Below are 25,959 nucleotides of genomic sequence, written 5' to 3' on the forward strand. Positions count from 1 at the left end.
TAAAAATGCTATTTCTTAGGAGTATAAAAGTAATTTTCATCTCAACTATGTTGCTGGTTGAGTTTTACTTAATACAGTAAGTCTCAAGCACAACCCTCCTGGTTTTTAAGAACTTACCGTTCAGTTTGACTTCAAACGAAAGGCAAGGTAACAGCAGTGTGTAAACTGTGAAATCCTATCAATTTATATACACTTCTACTACCATGAAAAAATTATTCAGTTCCATTGAAATTTGGCATTAATGATGCCAGCCAGTTTAACATAGTAACAAAATTGAGAACAATTTCTTTTCTTTGCTAGTTCTAAATCAGAAGACTAAGGTTTTGGTTTCAGGTTAAAAACTCACATATTAGAAAACATCCAGGAGTCAGCTGAGTTGAAAAAACACTTGTAAACTTCACATTTAAAACTTCACATTTTAGAGACAGGTGAGAAACCTAGATATGAGTATTCCTGGCTCCTCCCTGAGAAAATCTTAGTCTACCGCAGTGATTGAAAAAATAAAGTCCCAAGACACAAAATGGAACTAAACTTCCAGGCCTAGGCAGAAATCCCTAAGAGGCTATTGTGAAACAAGACTGGTAAGATTGCCACAGCAAAAGGATTAAGAAGAAAACAAGCAAGACAAGGTTGTGTATCATGACGGGGCTGAAATACAGGAGAGCCGCTTCTTTCCCAAGCAAAGACCAAGCTGAACAAGGGCCCCTAGTTTCTCTGTAACTCTCCAAAATCTCATCTATGAACAGATTCTCGAGTTAGTAGTACCCTTGCAGACAGCAGCGTAGCCGGCTGCCACGAGGAAGCGCAGCTCGCCTGTGACCTCTGAGAGTACCAACAAATGGAAAGCCACAGGCAATTCACCAGATAAAAAGATCGTGTATTGTATGTGCAGCAGGTATCAACTTTTAAGAGAAGCCCGACAGTCTCTGGTCAAGTCCTAAGGCCGCGTGAGAAACTCAAGGTGGGATTGGAAAAGCTTGCCCTAATCTCTTTACCACAAAACTGACCCTGCTCTCCTACTTTCTGCATCTTTGCACCCGACACACTTGCCCAGAACCTTCCAAACCAAAGAAGCCTCCGACAGAGGCAGCCTACAGGAGCCTTCAAACTCCCGGTGAAACCTGACAGCTTTGTAAAGCCTCCCGGAAGGAGAAAAGATCAAATGAGACCGGCTCAGCGGGGTCTTCCCGAGGTGACCCCGGAGTTAACGTATTTATTTTCAGGCTGCAACTGCTGATTGCTTTACAGAGACATTTCATGCTGTAGCTCTGCATGGAGCTGAGGACAAAAGTAACATTTTAATTAATGTTATAATTATTATAATTATTCTTTAAGAAAGCTATTAAATAACCTGTACAAAGCCCGGCCCAGTCCTAGCAAAAAACCCAGCACTATTTCAAATCTCTCAAGGTTCTTCCGCTTTGATTTCAGCAGCGTTTCCTATATACAAAGGTCAGCCCAGGGTAGTTCCCCCAAATTGTAGGTCTCCCAGATGGTGGGAATGGTTCAGAGCCTGAAACTGCTCTTTCGTGACGCAGAGCTCTCAACCCTACCTCCCTTGCTCTTCCTGGGCACACGGTCCCTGTCCGCAGGCCGGCCAGGGAGCTGGCGGCCTGGCGTCACTTTTGGGAGGCGGGCAAGCAGGAAGGGGCAAGTTAAGTGCCTCTGTTGGGTCTCCTCTCGGCCGGCGGCCCATAGGCCCCCGGAACCTCTCCGAAGAGGTGCTGGGTAGGGAGCCCGAGGCGGGAGAGGCATCGAGTCGCCCCCGGGTGGGCTTACAGGTCCCGCGGGTCCTCCCGCTTGACTCCGGCCTCAGCAACTTTGAGCTTCTTATTCTGGTGCGTCTTGACGTGCTTGGCGAGGTGGTCGCTGCGCATGAAGCGCTTGCCGCACTCGGGACAGGCGAAGCGCTTCTCGCCCGTGTGAGTCCGCAGGTGCCGCTGCAGCTCGTCCGAGCGCGTGAAGCTCTTGCCGCAGAAGAGCCAGTTGCACACGAAGGGCCGTTCGCCCGTGTGCCAGCGCAGGTGCGCCTTCAGGTGCGACGTCTTGCCGTACACCTTGCCGCAGCCCGGCACGTGGCACACGTGCTGCTTCTTCTTGCCCGGCTCTGCCTCCGGGGCGCCGCCCGCCGCCTGGCAGTTGGGGCAGCGGCAGCGACGGCACCTCCTGGCCGTGGCCGCCAGGGGGGCCTTGGTTTGCAGCAGCGCAGCGATCTGGCTCTGGTATTGCGCGAAGTCCGACGGGCCCAACACCAGGCCCCGCTGCAGCGCGGCGGCGGCGGCGGCGGCGGCGGCAGCGGCGGCCGCTGAGGCCGGGAAGCGGGGCGCGTGGGGCCCCCCCGCACAGGCGCCGGAGAGGCTGCCCCCCGGAACCCCCGAGGTTCCCGGACCGGTGCCGGCCTGCGGGATACTCCACCACGGGAGGTCGTCGGGGGCCGAGTTGGGGGACAGCTGGCGGCACGTGGGCGGCGGAGGCGGCGGGGGCGGCGGCAGCAAGTTGGAGTAGCCGGGCGGCAGCGCGGCCTGGGCCGCGTAGGGCACGTAGGCGGGCGCGCAGCTGGCGGGCAGCGCCGCCATGCTCGAGGGCAGCATCTTCACCGGTGAGAACTCGTAGGGGTACGAGGGGTCTGCAGGGGGTGTAAGCGGCAGCTCATGCGCCGCCCCGAAGGACGGCTGCAGGTGCGTTTTCTGCGGCGTCAGCCCCAGGCTGGGGTGCGGGGATGGCAGCGCGCCGGGCGAGTGCGCCGGCATGTCGGCGGTCCACGGGTGAAAGAGCCTGGAGGGCGAGCCCAGCGCGGGGTCGTAGGACACCTGCAGGAAGTCCGGGGGCGCCGTAGCGCCCGGCTGGCCGATCCGGCTACAGGTGGCGGCTAGCAGCGCCAGGGGCGAATGCTTGCCCAGGTCCGGGGAGGCGCTGGGGGTGCGGTCCTGCATAGGCGGCGGCAGGGGAGGGCGGAGAAGAGACAAAAGGTTAGCGCTCCAAGCGCCGTCTCCGGGCCGGCCCGCCACACCCACGCCGGCTATTATACCGCCGCCCCTCCCCCGTCCCGGGTGTCCCTCCCCCGCCACCGCACACCACGCACGCACCCACCAGTCCCGGGAAACTTTTGGTGCTTGCGCTACCTGGACGCGGAGCGCGGGAGCGCTTCCTGTGAAACTACGTGGTGCAAAGAGACGCCATCTAGCCTCAGAGGAAGGCAGGAACAAAGTGGGAGGAGAGAGAGATCCGACGGGCCACTCCAGGCTCCGCGGCCAGAAAGGGTCTGGAAACACCCACAGCCCGGCTGCCCATCCGCCTTCCCTCCCATCTTTTAAGCTCTCATTTCCACGCTACTCTCGCGCTCCTCCTCCGCCCGCCCCAGGAGGGCCCAGCGGGGTGAGCTGGGACCCGTCCTCAGCCAGACGCGCACCTCCGAACAACCCCCGGATACGCGCGTCCCTCCCACAAAGGCCACAGTCTTGACACCAGGGTTCAGTGTGAAGTTGGTGTGGGCACCCCTAGGTCTCACTCCATTGGCATCCACCGAGCGGGATTCCCTTTGAAATTCAGGGTGCACAGAATATCAGGAAAGATCCAGACATGACCCCTCCCACCTTTCCCTCGCCCCCTCCGAGCCCAGCCCTGACCTGGAGGAAGGCCTGCAGCGAGTCGTTCCGGAGGACGGCCACGGCGGCCATGGCTATGGCTTGCGGGCCGTTGGCTGAGGAGCAGGGCGCTGCTGAGGCATGGAGACCCGAAGGCGAGGACGAAGGGCCGCCTTAGCGTCCCTCCCGGGCGCCCTCTCTGCGCGCCGGGGCCCTCCCCGCCCGCGCCCCTCGCCGCAACCCGCTCGCTCGCCCCGCGAGCGGTCTGAGCGCTTCAGGCTCACCTCCAAGAATTTGATAAGGACTTTGCTGGGCCGCCAGCCAGTCAGAGGGAAGATTTATGGCTTTGAAGTTTGCCGCTACCCAATCATCAAAGAATAGCGGCTCTTTCAGAAGCGAAAGCAAATCCTTTGAATCCACAAAGCTCCTATGGTGTGTTTGTTGGTCTGGATAAAAGAACTGATTATTAGGGGGGATGGGAAGGGAGGAGATAAAGGCGGGACAATTAATGAAGTAATCACTATGTGGGAAATGTATATACACAAATAATTGGATTTTCCTGATCAAAGGGGGCCTTGCCGCCTGGAGACCCGCGCTTGGGTTGCTTGAGACACTCTATCCCCCTCTCCCCCCCCCACCCGCTCCCTTGCAATTAAAGATTTGCGCCAAGGCAGCGCCCAAAGTGACAAAGTATCTTTGCTATCTCCAGAGAAATCTGCCTTCGGCCTCCAGGCGCGGGACTTGGAGACGAAGATGAGGGTAATTCTCTTCTTTCCACCCCCCGTACTTTCACACCCGGCACCTGGACAGCACAGGCACCGGCCCGAGCACGTAGTCAACGCGAGCACACCTTGGACCCGAGGGAATTCCCGGGGCTGAACGTGGGACGCCCCGCGCCCCGCCCGCCTCGTGCTCCTCGTTCCTCCCCCAGCCCAGCCGCCGCGGAGCGGTGAGCAGCCCTGGGACCCGGGGCGGGGCCGGGCGGCCGCCCAGGGCGTCGGTGGGTGGCGCGCACGCTCCAGGGCCGCCCGCCTCTCTTGCGACGTTCCTGCTGGCGACCTGGAAGTTCTCGGGCCACAACTTTTGCAAATAGTGAGCCTGAGAAAAACACCCGGGCCACGCTTACCCCCAAAGCTAAGCTTGGCGGGACACCCAGAGCAACCCGAGGGGGAAATGTTTGGTGTCTTGCTCTTCTCTCTCGGAGCAGGCAGCTGACCGCTATTAAGCTCCCCTGAAACCCACAGAGATGCTAGAAATCCCCACCCCGGCGCCAAGCCCGGCCAGGCAAGTGCGCACTCCTGCAAGCCGCACACACCTACAGGGAACTAACCGAAAAAAGTAAGGCGCGGTGGAGGAAGCCCGTAGCTGTTCTTGTTGAGCAAACCACAGATAGTACGAGGGTGGCTCTCTAACCGGAAAGAAAAGTCAATAAAAACTGTTGTTCCCAGCACCTTTGTAAAGAAAAGAAATTTCTTCAGGCGCGGGCCCGTGCTTCGCTGGGGTCAGGAAAACGCTCTCCAGAGTGTGGTCTCCCCAAACCCTCGCTGCCAGCCATGCCTGGCCCAGGAGGGACGGCAGGCCACCTGCCTTCCTCCGGCCCACGGCGCAAGGCGCGTCCTGCAGGGGCGGTACGGACACCCAGATCTCCTCACCCGGGAGAGCAGGAGGGGCGCCTCGGTGTCCTCACCGCGCTGAGGGCGTTAGGGGCCGGGAATGGCCTCTGAGGCCTCCCGCCGGCGGCCACGCTCCGTGGAACGGCGCAGCAGAGTGGGCCTCCTGGGCTTGGCCAACCCCGCTCCACTTGCGGCCTCCGGGTACACCGCCTCCTCTCTGCGACGCGGCCGACCGGGCAGGGATCCTCTGAGCCAACTCGCGCCCAGGCTTCCTGCGTATGGTCCTCCCGAGTACCGCACAGCAGCCGGGACTGACGTGGATAGGTCGGATCAGGTGGTCCAGCTCGCCGTGCGGCGCCAGCGGTTACCCCAACACCAACAGGCTTCTGAGTCGGAGTCTGGGCTGTGTATTGGTGCCCTCTGCACTCCCATTAGGGGGTCAGGACACTATGCCACCAGGCCACTTCCCCACACCCAGGGCCCGCCAGCAAAATAGAAACATCTTGCTGAAGACGAACGGGCCGAATGCAGCCCAAATACTATGCTTGAGCACTTCGCAAGCCCCGACCTTGCACGCCCCTCTTCTCTGCAACAAGGTGTCACCCAGGAACGGTGAGCAGTGACTGCACAGCTCGGCCGACGCGGTCTGGCTCCTGAAGAGGAGGTCCGAGTGCTCTGGGAGCTAGGAAAGAGAGGGGACTTGGTGTTTTGCTCCGGAGGCCCGGAAGACCTACACTTGTCCACGCCGCGTCCAGAAAATCGATTACCCGCGAAGCCTGGGAGGGGAAGGAGCCCTTTCCCGCCTGCAAGTCAGAGGCCAGGGAGTCCCATGGTGCACACACACGAAGGCACCTGTCGGCACTGTCGAAGCGGGCCTGGTCCCTTAGTGAGTTTCCTCTCGGACTCCTTTGGGCTCTTCGACCTCCACTATCGGTGATTGCGGGCCGGGCTGGGCCAAGCAGGCCAGAAGGCATTCTCGTTTGCCGAATCTGTTCACTATTTTAACAAAAAGGCAAGAGAAGCCAATTCACATCTCCATAGTTGTTATAGAAGAGAACTTTTTCTCCAAGATGCCCCGTTAGCCAATAAGCCACCATCAATGGCCAGCAGGGAGAGAGTAGTGGGTTGGTGTTAAGAGCTCCAACTCTGAGAATCTGAAGGCCGATTTCTAGATGCCACTTTCTAGTTGATGACCTGGGCCAGCAACTTACTCAACCACTTTGTGCCTCAGTTTCCCAATTTGTAAAATGGGGGTTATAGCAATGCTCACCTCGTAGAGTCCTTGTAGGCTTAAAAGAGGTAAATACATTCAAAGTATTTAGGATTGTGCGGGTGCATGGTAGGCCCTCCCTTGACTGTTTGAAGTCCTGGCTCTGGGCCTCTCCTCCATTTGTGAACACCCGCCGGGATTCCAGCCCTCCCAGGCGCAAGCTGAACTCTGGAGAGAGACTTTCACAAAGTGCTGTTTAGCCTCTCTCCCTTTGCACTCGGGGCTCCTGAAAAACTTATTCTTAATGAAGTAATGTTCGGAGCGTCCATTAAAAATGCAATGCCGGGAGATCAAAGTACAATATTTATTTTAGAAATTTGTTGCAATCACCAAGAGATACAGGTATTAAGGCCAAATGTCAGTTCCGTTACACAAAGCCCTGCGCCCGGGAAGAGCGTGTGGCTGCTCTGCCATAATGTAAAGAGACATCAAAGACCAAGCGCGCTGCAAAAGTGCGCAGCCGGGAGGAGGGAGTGAGCCCAGGAGGGCCGGGCGAGCCCCAGACGGCGCGGGGGCTGCGGGGGCTTCGGGGGCGGGGTCAGTTCAAAGAGGTATCCGCTGGGGCGCGAGTTCGCAGGAGGGAAGATTTAATGGGCTTTCTTTTGTTGGTGGGTGTGTTTGTGCACCGAGGACCCAGGAACTCCTCTGTGGTCCTCCAGCTCGAGGGCGGAGGCAGGGGGCGGGGGTGGGAAGCGGCGAATGGGGAGCAAACTTTAACCACGGCGAGGGGGGGCGGGGAGGAGGAATACCAGCCTCCCGGCGGCTGCTGGCGCAGCGGAGCAGTTCTCCTAGTAGCTCTCCAAGCAGCAGGGTTCCGAGGCTGCGAAATTGGCCTCGCGGTTTCTTCGCGGGCGGGCAAGTGCTGACCAGGTGCTACCTGCGAGGAGAGGCGGGTAGGTGAACCCGCACAGGCATTAGCGTGATGGACTGACCTGGTGTGCGCGCTCCGGAATCTACTCCAGGAAAAAAAAAAGTGTTTACTGAGAGCTCTGGGGTTGCAACTTCGCGCCGAGCCTGGTACCGCGCCTCAGGCATTTTCTTGCAGCAACCGGGGACTCCTGCCCCTGGGGTCAATCCAACCGGTCTCCCATTTTCAGTTGATTTTTAAAAAATCTGTACATTATTTAGGTCATTTCAACAAATTCTTAATTCACCGGCTCTTTACAGCAGGGTGTTGCTTGACCGCCCAGTCTCGCCCCTTGTCTGCCAAAGCCTTAACCTTCCAAGATCGCGCATCCGCCTAGTTAATACAGTACCAGTCGTTGTTTTATTAAAGGTGCTGGGAGGGGAGGGGGCAGAATTTCCTTCGTGCTAGTAGAGCAGAGTTGCAGGAGGAGGCCGGTGCGTTTCTTCGGTCATCTACAACCACGTATTCTTAGAGCAGTCACTCGGCAGCCTTTTGAAGTTATGCTAGAGCAGAAAGCTGCTATTGTTTTCAGCTCTCAACAGGGAAGAGATCACACTTTGCCTCTTCAATTTGAAAGTTGTTTTTTTTTTAAAATAGTGGTGGGTAGGGAGGGGGTGTTGCAATCGGACACACTCTTAACTGTGAGGGTTTGGAGCCATCTCACAGTTTAAACTTCAAACCAAATCACAGATGCCCTAATGCTTGCGCCTGAAACAGGGCCGGGATCGTTATTACAGCCGAGAGCATTTAGTAGCAAGGAATTACAATGCTGGGAATCTTTGGAAAACACTGGCTTGGCTTTGGAAAGTTTCAACTAGAAACCTTGAGTTAACTTTAAGCTTACTCTTCAAATTTGGATCAGTATGTAATGGAGGAAGAAGTGGAATTCTAAATCTAGGAGGGATACTTTATCTCATCCAATTAGACTCCCCCACTTGACGGCAGAAGGAAACAATGTTCACATACATGTGTCATGCCTGTTCAGTGCTGTGAACTTCAGTAGCTGTTCAATAGATGCTTATTGGTGTTGGGTGGTAGCGTAGAATTGTGTGTACCAGTGTTACCTGCATAGTGATTGGTGCTACAGAACACACAAACGCAGTCGGGACACAGAGGAGAGCACTGGCAAGGGCTGGGGTAGTTAAGGGAGATTTATCAGGGAGCTGGGGTTTGAAGGAGCCTTTAAGGACCTATGGAATTTTAATTGGGTTCATAGAAGGGAGGGGAAAGTACAGCAAGGAAAGAGAACTCCCCTTCAGGGAGGAGCTGAATAACCATGGAAGATGAAATTTTGCATCTTTGATTTGCTAGTATAAACTGGGTGGGGCCGTATTAGAGAATCAGAGAGAAGAGTTTGGCCCTGATGCTATATGTATTCAATAGTAGGACTTTAGGCTCCTGAGCAGGTGAATTACATAAATTCAATTCATTTCTTAAATTTCCTTCTTTAGGAAGGTTGGCTTGCTGAGGGCTGGGAAGGATAGACATGGATGCAGATATCTTTGTGTGAGATGGTAAAGGCCTAATCTGGGAACTGGTGTGGTAGAACAGTGACAGACATTTTAAAGGGAAAAAGAACAAAACTTGATTAACAGGTTGGAATAAGAGATAAAACAAAGGGAAAAATTAAAAAGATCCCTCTCTTGACAAATGGTGCTGGGACAACTGGATATCCACATGTAAAAGAATGATGTCAGACATTTTCCTTACAACATACATAAAAATTAACTCTAAATGGATCATAGATCTAAACACAAGAGTTAAACTATAAAACTCATAGAAGAAAACATAGGAGTAAGGCCTTATGACCTTGGGTTAGGTAACGCCTTCTTAGATATACCGAAAGCACAAGTGGCAAAAGAAAAAATAGATTAATTGGACTTCATAAAAATTTAAAACTTTGTGCTTCAAAGGATACCATCAAAAAAGTGAAAAACCCCACAGAATGGGAGAAAATATTTGGAGATTATATATCTAATAAGAAACTTGTATCCATAATGTATAAAGAACTCTTGCAACTCAACAATTTTAACCCAATTTTTTAAAAAAGGCAAAGGATTTGAATAGACATTTCTCCAAAGTAGATATGCAAAAGGCAAATAAGCACATGAAAAGATGCTCAACATCATTAGCCATCACTGAAATACAAATAAAAACCAAATGAGGCCCTGGTTTACACCTACGAGGATGGCTATGATGAAAAAGATAGTAAGTTTTGGCAAGGCGTGATAAAACTGAAACTCTCATGAACTGCTGGTAGGAATGTAAAATGGTGCAGCCACTTTGAAATACAATTTGGCAGTTCTCAAAATGTTAACCACATAGTTATAATTCTACTCCTAAATATAGATCAAAGATAATTGAAAACATATGTCCACACAAAAACTTGTACGCATGTCATAGCAGCATTATTCGCAATAACCAAAAGGTAGAAGCAACCCAAATGTCCATCAACTGATAAATAGATACACAAAATGTGTTACATTTATACAACAGAATATTATTCAGCTGTAAAAATGTCTTAAATACTGATACCTGTTACGAAATGGATGAACTCTGAAGACATTATACTAAGTGGAAGAATCCAGTCACAAAAGATTACATGTAGTATGTTTCCATTTATATGAAATGTCTAGAATAGGCAAATCCAGAGACAGAAAGTAAATCAGTGGTTACCAGGCCCTGTGTGGAGGGAAGAATAGGAAACGATTGTTTTGTGACTTTGGTGGGGGTAAAATATTCTAAGATTTATTGTGGTGATGGTTGTACAATTCTGTGACTATACTAAAAACCATTGAATTGTGCACTTTAAATGGATGAATAGTGTGATACCTGATTATATTTCAATAAAGCTGTTAAAAAATCAAAAGGAACTCAAAGTTTTGGCCTGTGAGGCAGCAAGAATGGTTCAATTGCTGACAAAGTGGGAGATTAAAGAAAAAAGACAGAATGGAGTTAAGTGGAAGTCCTGAATTCAGTTTTGGGCTGAATTGAGTCTAAGATGTAGGCTGGATATTCATGGAGAAATGCTTGCAGAAAGCTGGAAGTGTGGGGAGTGGGCAGTGCAAGCGAGTGATAGGGCTAGAGATAAGGACTTGTGAATTTTGGGGAAGTAGTAATGGTGGAATAAGTGAGCTCACTGAAGTGAGTGGAGGTCAAGCAGGTAGAGAAAAGCTACGGCAGAATTTGCGAGGAAACCCCAATTAGAAGATGAACAGAGGGAGAGGAACCATCAAAGCAGCCAAAGGATAAGGAGTCAAGAAAGGCCAGAGAAAACCAAAAAATGTAGAGGTGGGAGATGAGTAAGAACACTGGACATGACCAAGGGCAGAGGTGGGGTGAAGGGCTAGAGAAAGGGTAGGACGAAACAGAGAGTCGGTCTGATTTGGGAGGAAGCTTTGAGAATCCACTCTCAGAACTGAGGTGAGGCCAGGAAGCGGATTAGTCTGAGCAGCAGCTGGATCAGATAGCAGGGTCAAGGCAAAAGCCTCATGTGTGTGTTTTAGGATGTGGTTAAAAGGAAATGTTAGAAAGAGGGGGCGGTTTTAGGTGGGGAGCCTAGAGACTGGGTGTTTGCAGTGGAGGTGTGAGGCCTTCCTTTGATGAACTGCAGAGAGAGGCAAGCAAGTGTAAATGCAGGAGGGAACTTCTGATGGCGGGGCATGCCAAATGAAACTCAAGGGGGAAGCTCCTTATTTATTCATTTAAAAGTACAAGGTATGTAGCAACATGGCTGGACCTAGAGATTATCATACTAAGGCAGACAGAAAAAGACAAATATCATATATCACTTATATGTGGAATCTAAAAAAAAAATGATACAAATGAACTTATTTACAAAACAGAAACAGACTCACAGGCATAGAAAATAAAGTTATAGTTACCAAAGGGGAAAGGGGGCAGGGAGGGATAAATTAGGAGTTGGGATTAACAGATACACATTACTGTATATAAAATAGATAAACAACAAGGACCTAGTATATAGCACAAGGAACTACATTCACATCTTGTAATAACCTATAATAGAAAAGAATCTGGGGGGCTTCCCTGGTGGCGCAGTGGTTGAGAATCTGCCTGCCAATGCAGGGGACATGGGTTCGAGCCCTGGTCTGAGAAGATCCCACATGCCACGGAGCAACTAGGCCCGTGAGCCACAACTACTAAGCCTGCGCGTCTGGAGCCGGTGCTCCGCAACAAGAGAGGCCATGACAGTGAGAGGCCCACGCACCGCGATGAAGAGTGGCCCCCGCTCGCCACAACAAGAGAAAGCCCTCGCACAGAAACGAAGACCCAACACAGCCAAAAATAAATAAATTAATTAATTTAAAAAAAAGAATCTGAAAAAGAATAAATATATATGTATGTATAACTGCTGTACACCTGAAACTAACACAATATTGTAAATCTTCAATTAAAAAAAAAGGTACAAGGTAAAGTCATTGCTGAGAGTGAAGGCGGTGGGGGGGGGGGTCCCACATTAAAAGTGCAGCTGGAAATGGGTTACAGATCAGGCGATGCTTATACCTACTTGTGCCAGGGCTTGTCCTATGTGTTTTACTTGATTGCATTCAGGCCTCACACACTTAAGCCCTGCCTTGTATTCCACTCTACTGGCATTTGGATTTCCTCAGACAAGAATGCAGCCCTTCTCCTTACCTTCCTGTCTGGTAAGGAGAGGGGCAGTGCAAATGTCCTGCTCTGGGGGCTGTCATGTGGGGCAGGGGGAGAAGCCTTGGGGTGTCACCTGCCTCCCATGGAAGGGAGGTGCCCACATAAACATGCTTTTTGAGGGGGGCATATAAAATTGCTTTCTTTGGGTTGTAGGCAAAAAAATTGCTTTCAACAGCACTACCATGGATATGAGTGATCTTTAGGTACAGACAAGGCCCCCTTACAAAAGACATAGCCTAGAAAAGGTAGTACCAAGCTTCCTTTCTTAGTGGTGTTGGTGGTGTAGTGGTGAGCTTAGCTGGCTTCCAAACTTCCTTTCTTAAGGATGTCTTTTCCTATTTTAGTTTATCCATTAATATTCATGTTTTAAAATGACCCCGTGTTTTGATTTGTGACAAGGATCACTTGATGCCAGAAGAAATAAAGGCACAGAGAAGTGTAAGGACTGAGGTCGTGGAAGGAACTTGCAGAAGCTTAAGCTCATTCTGCAGCTCGTCTCCCATCTTTATTCCTCGGAACAGGGAACCCAGTCTGCACTGAGTACAGAGGATGTGTGTGCAGCTGAGCTCCGGCACAGTGGGGGGTCCCGGAGATAAAGAAGATGTACCCTGCCCTTGGATAGCCTGGAATCCAGGCCTGAGGACAAGAAAGCTTGCAGGGGAGCCACAGTTGGGTCACAGGACCACGGGGAGGATACTGAGGGCAGATGAAAGGACTGAGGCCCAAAGATGTGAGAGGCTTCCTGAGATCACACAACACAGTGGAAGAACTGAGTCGTGCATACGTTATTTCTCCGGTGCCGATAGAAAACAGGACTATTGAAAGATTTTCCATAACCTGTTACTCATTTGTGGGAGTATTTTTTCCCTTAAAAGAAAGTGATAAATCTTTCAGCTACACAATAATTTTACACATAAATTTCTGGAAATGTGATCTGGAAATAGCCATAAAATGAAAACATACATTAATATATAGGAAAATTACTTTGGATGCAGGTCTAATAGAGATTCTGTCTGCATATCAAGAAATGCAAATAAACTCTGGACCCTCCATTTTTAACCCTCTTAGTCCAGTCCCCCTGGATGGAGGGGGTGTGTGGCCCAGAGGCTGGAAAAAGGAGCGCTGACGAGGTGGTGGGTTTGCACGACGATCTGTCTGGTGTGCTGGTAGTGGTCTCTGGGTGGCCATGGCGTGTGCCCTGTCTGTGCACCAGGCACTTTCACTCACAGTGTGCTTATGTGACTGTGTCCTGTGGGTCACACTGCTACTGCCCATCACAGCAATATAAGGTCTCACCAAATCTCTCACAACCCTGTTTTATGGATGGGGGAATTGTGGCACAGAGGGGTTAAGTTATTTGCCCAAGATCTTGTTGCTGGAATTGGATCCAGGTAATGTTACTCCAGAGGGCAACCTTTTAACTCTCAGGATAGAGTGCCACCCTGAGCGAATGCAAGTCTTCCTATTATTAGAAAAACAATATATGTGTCTGTGGGTCTGCAGTGATGGTATTAAACAAGAAGCCTGGGTAATTTATTGGCCACATTACAGGTTGTTTGTTATTTGCCTCATGGTTAAAATGTCAGAGCTACATGAGACGTCTGCTCTCTGTTTTACCCAAAGCAGAAAGACAGGTTGACCTCAAGGAGGACAGTATGGATCTATGACCTTTTCTTTCATGGCTAGAGTACTCTTCTCTCCCCCTCACCCTCATCCCAAGCCACCAGGGGGCACACAGAATCAGCTATTTACCTTGGAAGGTTTAGGTCTCCAATTTTAAGGATATAAGAATTAGTCCGGGGGCTTCCCTGGTGGCGCAGTGGTTGAGAGTCTGCCTGCTAATGCAGGGGACACGGGTTCGAGCCCTGGTCTGGGAGGATCCCACATGCCGCGGAGCGGCTGGGCCCGTGAGCCACAATTGCTGAGCCTGCGCGTCTGGAGCCTGTGCCCTGCAGCGGGAGGGGCCGCGATAGTGAGAGGCCCGCGCACCGCGATGAAGAGTGGCCCCCGCACCACGATGAAAAGTGGCCCCCGCACCACGATGAAAAGTGGCCCCCGCTTGCCGCAACTAGAGAAAGCCCTCGCACGAAACCAAGACCCAACACAGATAAATAAATAAATAAATAAATAAAGTAGCTATAAAAAAAAAAAAAAAAAAAAAAAAAAAAAAAAAGAATTAGTCCGATATCTTTAGGGGTCCAGCTGGGGACACACTAACACAAGCATCAGGTCTCTGAATGTCCCCAGTTCTGTTTAAAAGGTCAGCTCACCCATGGGCCTTTTGGTCTTGAGAAACAACACCCTTTTATGTGGGTTCTAGGATCATGATTTGGTTTCAAGTAGGAACTGTTCTCTTTACCCTGGACCTTCCCCTGCAGAATCACTCAGACCTAGATGTTCCCTTTGGGGACCCTCACTGATCCTCCTCTCCATTTGCTCTCTTCTCTCACTTTTGCCTTTTCATAGCTGCTCCCTGAAATCTTTCTCATTTATGATTTTTCTAAGATTCGCCTAGGCGGCTGCCACACAAGACTCTAAGACCTACAGCAGGATCCATACTTGTTTCTTGCTTACTGTACGGTCAGGGCTCAGTTAAGTGAGTAGAATTCACTGGACCTAGTTTAGGCATAAAGGGACTTATTCCAAGGTAGCCAGTGTCTTACAGATTGACAGGAGGGCTGAAAAAACAAAGTCTCAGCTGAGCTATTAGGGTGGACAAGGAAACCACTGCCTCTGCCAGGATCAGAAGGCTGTGGAATTAGAAAGCTGCCTGCCTACTGGGAGGCCACAGTAACACCTGCCCAGTTTCAGAATTATGCCACCTCTACTGTGGTCTGTACCTTGTCTCTTGACAACTGTGTATGTAGGGCTGTGACATTAGGACCTCTGTTACAACTGTCATAGAAAAAACAAATGTACCAAAACTCTGCTTACTGGTAGAGACAGCAGAAACACAGTTCCTGCCTCACAACTGTTTACTTCTGTCTTCCAAATTTGGTATGCTGCATCTGATTGGAATCATCTAAATAATAGATCTGGAACCCTAGCTGCAAGAGAGTCTGGAAAATATAAATTTTTTTTTTTTTTTAACTTTCTGGCCTAGAAAGAGATTGGAGTAGCTACTAAGTGAACCAATCCAAATAGTTGCTACACTTGCTGATTATGAGGTTGCTTCACTTTAATTCCTAGTCTACATTCCCAGGTTCTCACTTCTCCTTTAGGGAATTGCCCAGGGATTGATATTCTCTTTCATCTCATTATAAGCACTAATTTTGGTCCAGTCACTCTGGTCCCAGCTACAGTGGAGTTATGTCATTCAACCAATATTTATTGAATTCCTACCATGTGCACTCCCTTGACCATTTCCTAATCTCATGGCTCCCGAATCCATCTTCAGCTTTAACTTGGACCTTTCTCTAGAACTCCAGCCCTGAATTATTAACTGCCATTCTTGATATATCCTCAAGAATGTCCCGCCAGATCTCCAAACTAAATATATCCCCAGGAAACAGCTCCTCTCCCCACATTTCAAACCAACTCATCTTCCCAAGATTTCTGGTTGGTGATTTTTAAATTGGTTCATGTCCAAACTCAACTGAGCTTCCTCCTTCTTTACTCTCCACTTCCATTACTCTAGTTGCATTTCCATGCTGTCATCCAATTCTTACTTCTTTCTTTTCCCACTTCCATTTTCCTGGTTGAAGCCTTCATTATCTTTCAACTCCCTTTTCATGGCCTTTAGGCAGACTATATTTTCCAGATATGATCCCAACAATATCTCTCATCCCACAACCTGACTGGCCTTCGTGACTCACTTATAACCAATAGGAGGCAGCAGAAGTGACTTCCAAGGCTAGGTCAATAAAGGTCAAGTGGCTTTCACCTGGACTTCTTGGAGTGCTTGCTTTCCAGATGCTCCCCCTTGGAACATTCCCTCTTGGAACCCAGCATGAGAAGCCCTAGCTACATGAGAGTACCTAGAGGTGCTCTGGTCAACAGTCCCAGCTGAAGGAAGCCTTTGGGTCATCCCAGCCCAAGAGCCAACATGTAGGTGAAGAAGCCTGGGGGTGATTCCAGCCCCCAGATGTTTCAGTCATCCTGGCCAAGGTGCCAGACATCATGGTGCAGAGATGAGCCATCTTTTCTGTGCTCTGTCCAAATTCTTGACCCAGAAAATCCATTAAGTACAATGAAATGGCTGTGGTTTTACTCCACTAAGTGTAGGGTGGTTTGTTATACAGCAATAGGTAAACAGCCCTCAAATCCATATTGCACCTTGTCTAATGATTACCTTGCTAAAACACCGAGCAGCTCATATTTTTACCTTGCTCAAAAAACTGAAATGTCTCCCCACTGAATATGGAATTAATTGTATGTTTTCTGGGTTTGCATTCAAGGTGCCAAACAGTTCTTAATCTTCCTACCTTAGATTCCACTTTCACTACCACCTTTCATTCCAGTCTTACCTGGCCATGCCTGAAGCTTTTTTACCTTGACAAACTTTCACAAGCATTGCCCTCTGCTTGGAATTTTCACTTACTATATGTATCAAACTCCTATCTAGGGCTTCCCTGGTGGCGCAGTGGTTGAGAATCTGCCTGCCAATGCAGAGGACACGGGTTCGAGCCCTGGTCTGGGAAGATCCCACATGCCGCGGAGCAACTAGGCCTGTGAGCCACAACTACTGAGCCTGCGCGTCTGGAGCCTGTGCTCCGCAACAAGAGAGGCCGCGATAGTGAGAGGCCTGCGCACCGCGATGAAGAGAGGCCCCCGCTTGCCGCAACTAGAGAAAGTCCTCGCACAGAAACGAAGACCCAACACAGCCATAAATAAATAAATAAATAAATAAAATTAAACATCATTTAAAACTAAAAAAAAACAAACAAAAAAAAACCCCCACAAAAAAACCTCCTACCTATCCTTCTTAAGCCAGCTCAAATCTCACATCCCCTAAGACTATGCTGTCCAACATTGTAGCCAATAGCCACCTGTGGCTATTTACATGTAAGGTTAAATTGATTAAAGTGAAAATTCTGTTCCTCGGCCTTACTAGCCACATTTCAGTGCTCAGCAGCCACATCCTACTCAACAGCACCACTCTAAGAAGCCTTCTTAGCCTTACCTTTTCCAATTAATCCCTCCTTTTCCACAGAACCTTAATCTGAAATTTTAGCAATTTTGATCTGAATGACATTTTGAAGGTCATATAATCCAATACCATAAAATTACAGATGTTTCTTGGCTTTCTACTCTTCTAGAGCATTGTTCTGTATATGATAGGTGGGCTCAAACATTTCTTGAGTTGCCGGGAAGCAGCAATGAACTTATCTGTACTAAGAGGTTTGGATTAAATGACCTCTTAGGACCTTTTCTAGTAAAATATTCAGCAAACAACAAATCATATGTCTTTGACAATATGTAATCTCCCAGGAGAACTGTTTTTCAAATCACAAATGATTTGGGAGGAGGGTCTCTTGGGAGGGGCATCTAGGTGTAGCCTTCTTTATTCCTCTCCAGCAGCTAACCATTCTAGGGATTTAATTATTTTGGAATGTGTGTGTGTGTTTTGTCTCAAAGGATGCCAGTTTTTGCTCAGTCCTCATGACATCTTAGCCTACATGCCAACTCTACATCCCATCGAACAAGGAGGAATTTCCTTCACACAGTTTTCTCTGACAAAGGAGGACATGGTACCAGCCAATTACCAGATGGATGAAATTCTATTCGGTTTAAGAAGAGGTTTTTACCAGTCCCCAAGTTATTAAATTCGTACAAATAAGACACATAAAACTAAACTCTAAAATCATATACTAGGTAATAGGACTACTTCATTGGGTGTGTGTGTGTGGAAGAGGGGGGAGAGAGAGAAATTTTAAGGTTAATCATTTAAATTTTCACTCATATAATAAAGCCTGGTTATTAGGGATGTGGTAGATTCAGTGTGTTCAGGAACACAGCCTCCCACAAGCCCCATAAGAGAGAAGCTTTGACGATGTTATATACGTTCACGTTAGTAAGTGTTGATCGTTATCATCTCCCTTCACTCATTATCACAGAGTGAAACTCCTATTAAACCTGGGGCATTTTTGAGGTTAATATTTACTTAATTTAAACATTCAGTTTTAACAATAAAACCTGGACTCTGTACCAGAAGCAGTTTTTCAGTTACTCAATAACTTTACTTTTATCCGACAGTAATAAATGGGAATTTATTTACCTGTTTCTGGAATAGATGATGAAAATTAGCACATAGCTGCCTGTTGAATACCTTTGGGCCACTCTCCTAACTTAGCTGTCCCTTTAGAATAATTATGACTTCACCCATAACGACAATACATTATGCTTGCTTAGGTAGGATGGGTTTTTAAGACGAAGAAAGCATTAATTTTTCTTGATAGTTTACAAAGGTGCCCTCAGGTCTTAGCACTATTATGCAGCACTTCAGGGAGATGCCTTTGGGCCTCAGGCATCTCAGTGTGGCCCAGGGCAGGGAGGGAGCCCTCCCCCACTCCCATGTGCCTGCTGAGGGGAGGGCAGCTTTGTCCTTCTGGATCAGGATGGTGCCTGGACTCCCATCCTAGCGCCAGGGCAGGGTTTTAATAACTTTCCACATCATTTGCCCTAATGGTGGTATTACTCTTCAGACATCAACAACTAAAGAATATGATGCCTTCAATTTAAGTCTGAAAGGAAGAACTATATGCAATACCTATGTAGTTTGTTCTCCATAAACCTAATTAACCGTTGACAAAAATATATGTTACTCTGCTCTCTTGGCATAACATGAAGAGTTAACATCATTTTCTTCTAAAAGCAGTACAGGGAAACATGAAGTTCTTTAACCTTCTTATTGCGATTACAAGATAGTAAGAAGTCCAGCCCTCTGTGCATGCACACGGGCATAGCTGAGTGACCCTGGGCAAAGCTCTTGACCATTCTGGGCCTCATTTTCTTCACCTGTGTAATAAGGGACAATTTTTTATTTTTATTTTTTGCTTCTGCTTTTCTTTCTGTCTTGTTTCCAACACATAGTAATGACACTTATTTTTTTGGGTATGTTAAATGTGAGGGTTTTAAAATAAGCTTAAATTGGGCAAAAAATGCATAACTAAAATTGACCATCTTAATCATTTTAAGTATACAGTTCAGTGGTGTTAAGTAGATTCACATTGTTGTGCAACCAATCTTCAGAACGTTTTAATCTTGCAAAACTAAAACTCTATACCCATTAAACAACAACTCCCCATTTCCCCAGCCCTTGGCAACCATCATACTACTTTCTCTTTCTATGAGTTTGCCTACTCTAGTTATCTTATATAAGTGGAATCAAACAATATTTGTCTTTTTGTGACATAATATCCTCAAGTTTCATCCAGGTTGTTGCATGTGTCAGATTTCTTTCCTTTTTTAATCTGAAGCAATGACACTTTAAAAAAAAAAAAAAGAAATCTTGTACCTGAAGGTAGATAGGATCATAAACTTTTAGAGATAGGCCTTGAAATCCAATCTATTATTTTACTGATGTGGAAGCTGAGGCCCAGAGAAGTTAAGTGACTCATGCAAGGTCACCCAGCAGTTTCGTGTAGGAGTCTGGGCCAGAACTCAGGCTCTCAGGACTTTCAGCCCCAGTACTTTTTCTACCGTAGGGGATGAGGGGCTGCATTTCAGTACATTCTAAAAGAAGGGTTATGGGGTTTAAAATAGTATTAGGTAGAAGGGAAAATAGCATCAGTTGTGCTGGAAAACAAGGTGTGCACCTGGGAACGTGGGGCAGAGTCAGGGGAAGACATTAGGGTCCGAGGAGGGGATGGGAGAGGAGTAGGAGCAGGAAGACTGACATGGGAAGAGGGCAGTGAACTGGGGGGAAGGGAGGAGTGGGGGGAGAGGGAAAAGAGGGAGAGGGGAGGGAAGGAGAAGAGCCAGATGGGAACTCAGTGATGGTCTAAGACCCAGGCTTTAGAATAGGCTAGGGAATCCAACCTGCAAATCTCTCTGCCCCAGAGCAGCCAGACCACATTGACTTCAGGCCCACTGCCTCCAATCAGCTAAGTTTAGTGAAAAATCATGGAGTCGTCTATTTTCCCCATAGCCACCTGTGCATGGATGCTTCAAATACCTGAACATAGGACAAAGGCTTACAGTCTCTTAAACTGAAAATGCTTAGTTAGGGTAAGTTGACTGACACTCTGCCCACTAAACCAATCCCCTCAACCAGTGTAAGTGATTTTATCAGAAACTTTCTTGTTTGGGGCCAGAGAGTGAGCAGAACAGGTGGGTTGCTGGGATTGCTAAAAAGGTGAGTATTAATGCAGGAGAGCGAAGGAAGGGGAAGCCAGGAGTGGGGAGATCTGTGCATCTCTGCCTGTACTCAGCCTCAGTCGCCTGCAGCTGTCGTGGGCCTGGGCATTCGGAGGTAGAGCGGCCTTGACCAGAACAATGACTATGGACCCAGAGGTTCACAGGATTTATGAAGATTTTACTTTTTCAACCCAGTTAATTCCTTTCACAAGGAAGCTCTGTCCCAGGTGATTCATAAAGAGCGGATCAGGCAACACGTGTTCCATAGTATCTATGTTTCCTAGATACCCAGAACGCATTCATGCACACCCTGGGAACTCTAATTGGATGTTCATTTATTTTGAGAGTCTTTGTTTTCCAAGAACTAATTCTTCAAAGACTTGCAGAAGAGAACAGAAGCCGCCACCTTTATGGTGGACACAATTTTCTTTCTCTCCCATGCACCAACTCCTGGCTGGCTAGAAAGCTACTAGGCTCATTTCCATATCAAACAAAGAGAAGGCAGGAAAATACTCCCCTGATCGACATAAAAAGACACATTACTGGAGATTGTCTAAGAACTTGTTTTCATGGCCAAAATTAGCAAATTATTCACAGTAATAGGTGAGTTGGATGACAATAGTGTTTAAGAGAACAAAGCCACTCATCAGGACTCCGACCCCAAATCCGCCCCACAGCCGGTCCCCAGCTGCCAGAACATCTCTGCGCACAGACAGCCAAGAGGCTATAAAAAAGAAAAAGAGGCAGCCAGGAAGTCTGCCACTTACCCAGATGCAGCTACCAGAAAATGCATTCCAGGGCTCACTCCTGCAGCTGCTTAGAAGGCACTGTGGGTGGCCACTGTGTTAACGTGGGAGCACACGTGGCTCCTATCTCACTAGGGGTCCCAGGGAAACCAGGGAACTTCAGACGCCCCATATCTATTTCCTTTCTTGATCTGAAACTCTTTGGAGGTTTTGGAGACTTCCAGTGGAAACCTGAGCTGCCAGCTGCCAAGTATAAAGTGCTTGATTTCTTGACCTGCACTTAATCAATACCAATTTAGTAACCCCTTGGAAAAGGTAAACGTCCGCCGGGTTGCAGGGTGGTGAAAACAGGCTTGGCACCTTTCTGTGTGAGATCTGTCCCAGAGACAGTCTGTCACCTGGTAAATCAGTGTTGGCCATCTGGGACTCAGCGACCCTTCCTACGAGGTCGTGGTAAAAGATTAAATAGACAAGGCCTCGAAACTACCTGGGAGCTGAGGCCTCCAGAAAGCGAGGAAAGTCTTAAGGCAGGACTTGGGATCCAACTGTGGACACCTGGGCTAAGGCTTGCAGAGGTAACAGCAAGGAGCTCGGCCAAAGGAGCAAATTGGGAATTGAATGCTGCTAATTGCTGATCATTCCCTCTGCTTTAGGACATCCCTCCCTCAACTCATAACTAACGAGGATCTGTCTGGTATCCTCGCCTCTCAGGGACACATCCTCTGCCAGGTGACAGCTAGCGAATCTCATAAACTTCCTCTTACCTTCTTTTAGGGCCTCTTGAAGATAACAGCTCAACTCAAAAGAGTGCCCCCAATCATAGGATTCCAGGCCCGGTCTCCGAGGTGTTCAACTCTGGCTGCAGGTGAGAATCATTTAGGGAAATTTTCATGATACTCAGGCCCCACCCGGACACATTAAATCAGAATCTGTGAGGCCCAGGCACTGGCATTTTAAAGAAACGTTTTATTTCAAAAATAGGTACAGCTTCACAGGACGTTGCCAAAACAGTGTAGAGATGCCCCGTGTATCCTTCATCCCGTGATTACATAATACATAAAACCAGAAAACTGACACTGGTACAATGTGTGTGTATAGTTCTATGTCATTTTTTCACATGTGTAGGTTAGCGTGACTGCCACAACACTCAAGATACACAACTATTTCATCCTTGCAAGCCTCCTTCCTGCTACCCTTTACAGCCACACCTAGCTGCCACCCCTCGCCATCCTCAACGCCGGGGAACCACTGATCTCTTCTTTACCTCTCTAATTTTGTCATTTTGAGAATGTTACATAAATGGAATCATACAGTACTTGACCTTTTGAGATTGACTTTTTTCACTGGACATACTGCCCTTGAGTGGGAGCTGTTCAAGTTGTTGCACGTATCAATAGTTTGTTCCTTTTTACTGCTGAATACTGTTCCATTGTATGGCTATGACACAGTTTACCCATTCACTTCTTGATTATTTCCAGTTTTTGATTATTACAAATAAGGCTGCTATAAACATTCATGTACAGGGTTTTGTGGGGATATAAGTTTTCATTTCTTTGGAATACTTTTTTTTTTTTTTTTTTTCCAAAAGTTCAGGTCATTCCAATAGGAAGCAGGGCTAAGAACTCTTAGACCAGGGGAAAGTGAAAAAGTAGCTACCACACGTCTCAAACATTTGCTACGTACTCTGCGTGACACTGTGCTGTGAGGTAGGGGGTCTAGAAGAGTAATAAGAGCACAGGTGTTGGAGACAGACTGCCTGGGCTCAAATCCTGGCTCCACCACTTTGCAGCTTGACCTCTCCATGCCTCAGTATCTCATCTATAAAATGGGACAGCAACACCAACCTCAGGGTACTGCTGTGAGCATGCAATGGATATTGCTATGGACTGCAGGTTTGTGTACCCCCAAGTTCATATGTTGAAGCCCTAATGCCCAATGTGATGGTATTTGGAGGTGGGCTCTTTAGGAGATAATTAGGTTTAGATGAGATTGTGAGGGTGGAGCCCCATGATGGTCTCTGCTATAAGACGGGACCAGAGAACTTGCTCTCCCCTTCTGTCTCTCTGCCACATGAGGATGCAGCAAGAGAGTATCCTTCTGAAAACCAGGAACAGAGCTCTTCCCAGGAACAGAATGGTCAGCACCTTGATCTTGGACTTGCCCAGCCTACAGAGCTGCGAAAAATGAATTTCTATTGTTTAAGCCACTTAAGTCTATAGCAGCCCAAGCTATGACAAATACAACTCAAATATAATTCACGTAGAGGCTTAGGACACATTAACAGCTCAGTGAATGCTAGCACTTACTGTTATTATAGTAGGAACTGAACTTAGGTCACATCAGTTCCTGGCTTAAAACTCCTCAAAGACTATTTTAACACCTCCCCTCAGATCCTACACGCAAGCCTTAGTGAACTTTGCAGCGATATCTTGCTGTGGACGTTTTACATGTGCTGCGAGCTGAGGTGAGAGCGGGTGGCACTTCCTCCTGAGAGCCTTCCCCCGGGGTCTGCCCCTCGCTGAGCTCCACAGCACGCCTGCTTATCCGTCTCTCTTATGACACTTGCTGCTGCATATTGGATCTGCCTCCATCGTCTGTACAGTGTGGGCCCCTCGGCGGCTCCTTGGCGTGCATCCTGCTCACCAGTCAATCTCCAGTGCCTGGCATGGTGCCGGTAAGTAGGCTCCCATTAAATGTACGTTGAATGAGAGAACAAATGAATGAACCGAGCGTCCAGTTACTGTGTGTGGTGGGAAAGGACTTAGCCCCCAGTTAGCTCCCTGAGGAGGTCCTGCTCTCCTCCTTATTCAGGGTGGTCAAGGTCAGGGAAGCCTGGGCAGAAGACAGAGCCTCAAGTTAGTTACTGACTCCTGTGCTGAGAGTTTCAGGGCTATAACGGGTCATAGAGTGAGCCCTCAGAGTAAACATGTCAGGCTGGAAGCATGCAGACAAGGGCACCAACACCAGCATCATGAAGACTGTCAGAGCAGAAAAAGCAGAACAAGCCAGGACTTAAAGTTAGAAGAGGCAAGTTCAAGCTGTGTGACTTGGAGTAAATCAAATAACCTCTCAATGCCTGAGCTTATCTGTAAAATGAGGAAGATAATTGGTGTTATACCTTAGGCACTGATCCTGGAGACAGACTGCCTGGGTGTGAATCCAGCTCTGCCACTTAATGCTTTGTGACCTTGGACACTTTACTAAACCTCTCTGTGCCTCATTTTTCTCATCTGTACCAAGGGGATAATAATAGTATCTACCTTATAGGGTTACGATGATTAAAACAGTTCATAAATGTGAAGAGCTCAGAACAATGCACAAAATTAATGTTAATTAAAAATTTAAACATACATAAATAAATACAATGAGAATAAAGGATTGTTGTGAGATCAAACGAAAGGAAACCGAAGCCATGTTGCCTGTGATTCTGGCAAGGCTTCCTGAAAAAAGATTTTGTTTTCTATTTTGGTCTACATTCAAAATTCCACACTCTGATAAATATCTGGAAAATAGTGAAGCTGTAGTGGGGAGTCGTTGGACACAATGGAACCAATCTGCTCAGGAGGGACCAGAAGTTGCTACCATCTGATGTCTGTCTTGCGGCTGCATGAAAGGAGCTGGGGGTGTAAGTCCAGCTCCTAGTGGACAGGTGTTTGAAACCCAGAACCATCCTTATAATTGGCACCCTTGGTGAGTTCTCCACAGACGGGCGAGGATTAAGTTGAGGGGAGACCAAATTACTCTTCCACCTGGAGCTGGTGGCCCCAGCAGGCAAGGCTGAGGCTCAGTGACAGAGACTGGGCAACCAGAGTTAAATCCTTCGCTGTTGTTGTCTACACTCTGCTTTGCAGAGAAATCTCAAGTTTTGGCCCCCAGAGCAGTCAGTCCAACAACTTTCATAGACACTGTCATATTCACATTATATTTCCATCTGGCCACAACTGTTTCAAAGAATTAGATGCATCTCTTTTATTATCCAAAGAATAATATAATTAATGCAGTTTTAGGCTCTGAATTCTGCTGTCAGAAATGAAGTAAAAAGAGCAGTGTCCTGTACATTACCTTTTCTTTAGAAGTTTTTATTTCAGTCAAAGAAAAGAGAACGCCAGGAAGGAAAGGAGTTTTAAAGTATCTTGTTCTCATTTTCTGTTAGGAGTTCAGTTTTAGAGTACTGATTTTTATTGATATACAGAGATTTTCAGAACCTGAGTGGAGTGTATAGCCAAAATTAGCAATATAATAAGAAAAGATCTCCCTCTGAAATTTAAATAACATAAGCATGTATGAGATTATTGTATCTTTGGAAATCTCTCATACTACCAAGAAATTATTAGCCAATGTGATGAAACTGATGTTCCTCCTTGAACTCTCATCTGAACGTGTGACTGACACAGGATGAGCAGTATTCTAATTATTGGTGTTTTGCCTGCCCTGAGACAATGTTGTAAGGTCAGAGGATCATGGTGACATGAACATTGGAACCAGTCTTGAAGAATGAAGTATTTGTCAGTCATGAGAAGACTGTGCTCAGCCAGCCTGACACAAGCAGTCCTGCTTTCTAGGAAAACATATCCCCGGGGAAGAGGGTAGTTGATGGAGCTGGTGTACCAGGCCATCTTAACTCCACACACTCTGCCTACAATAGCCCCCCTTTGGAGAGTGTGCCTCAGCTCAGACTCCTGGGCCCTACCCTCGGAGACTCTGATCAGTGAGCTTGGAGCTTGGGGCTCTGCAAGCGCGGTGCTTGGCCTGCCATGGTTGTGATGAGGGTGGGTCTCGCCAGCACCTTGAGAAACGTGCTTACTTCTCCTCTGACCCACCGGTTTCATCCTCCCCAGTCATCTTAACTTGACCTTCTCAGAGTCTGCAC

General features: G+C 48.0%; 1 protein-coding gene across 1 annotated transcript; it reads right to left on the reverse strand.

Annotated features, from left to right (window-relative positions):
- Positions 1–1,173: 1,173 nt before the first annotated feature.
- On the reverse strand, positions 1,174–3,836 carry SP5 (Sp5 transcription factor). The gene is made up of 2 exons (XM_068543929.1): positions 3,627–3,836; positions 1,174–2,927 (listed from the first exon to the last, which is right to left on the reverse strand). Exons 1-2 carry the CDS (start codon positions 3,675–3,677, stop codon positions 1,776–1,778), a joined length of 1,203 nt encoding a protein of 400 aa, XP_068400030.1. The 5' UTR covers positions 3,678–3,836; the 3' UTR covers positions 1,174–1,775.
- Positions 3,837–25,959: the final 22,123 nt, after the last annotated feature.

This window comes from Eschrichtius robustus, chromosome 5 (assembly GCF_028021215.1).
Source record: "Eschrichtius robustus isolate mEscRob2 chromosome 5, mEscRob2.pri, whole genome shotgun sequence".
In the NCBI taxonomy this organism is placed as follows: Eukaryota; Metazoa; Chordata; class Mammalia; order Artiodactyla; family Eschrichtiidae; genus Eschrichtius; species Eschrichtius robustus.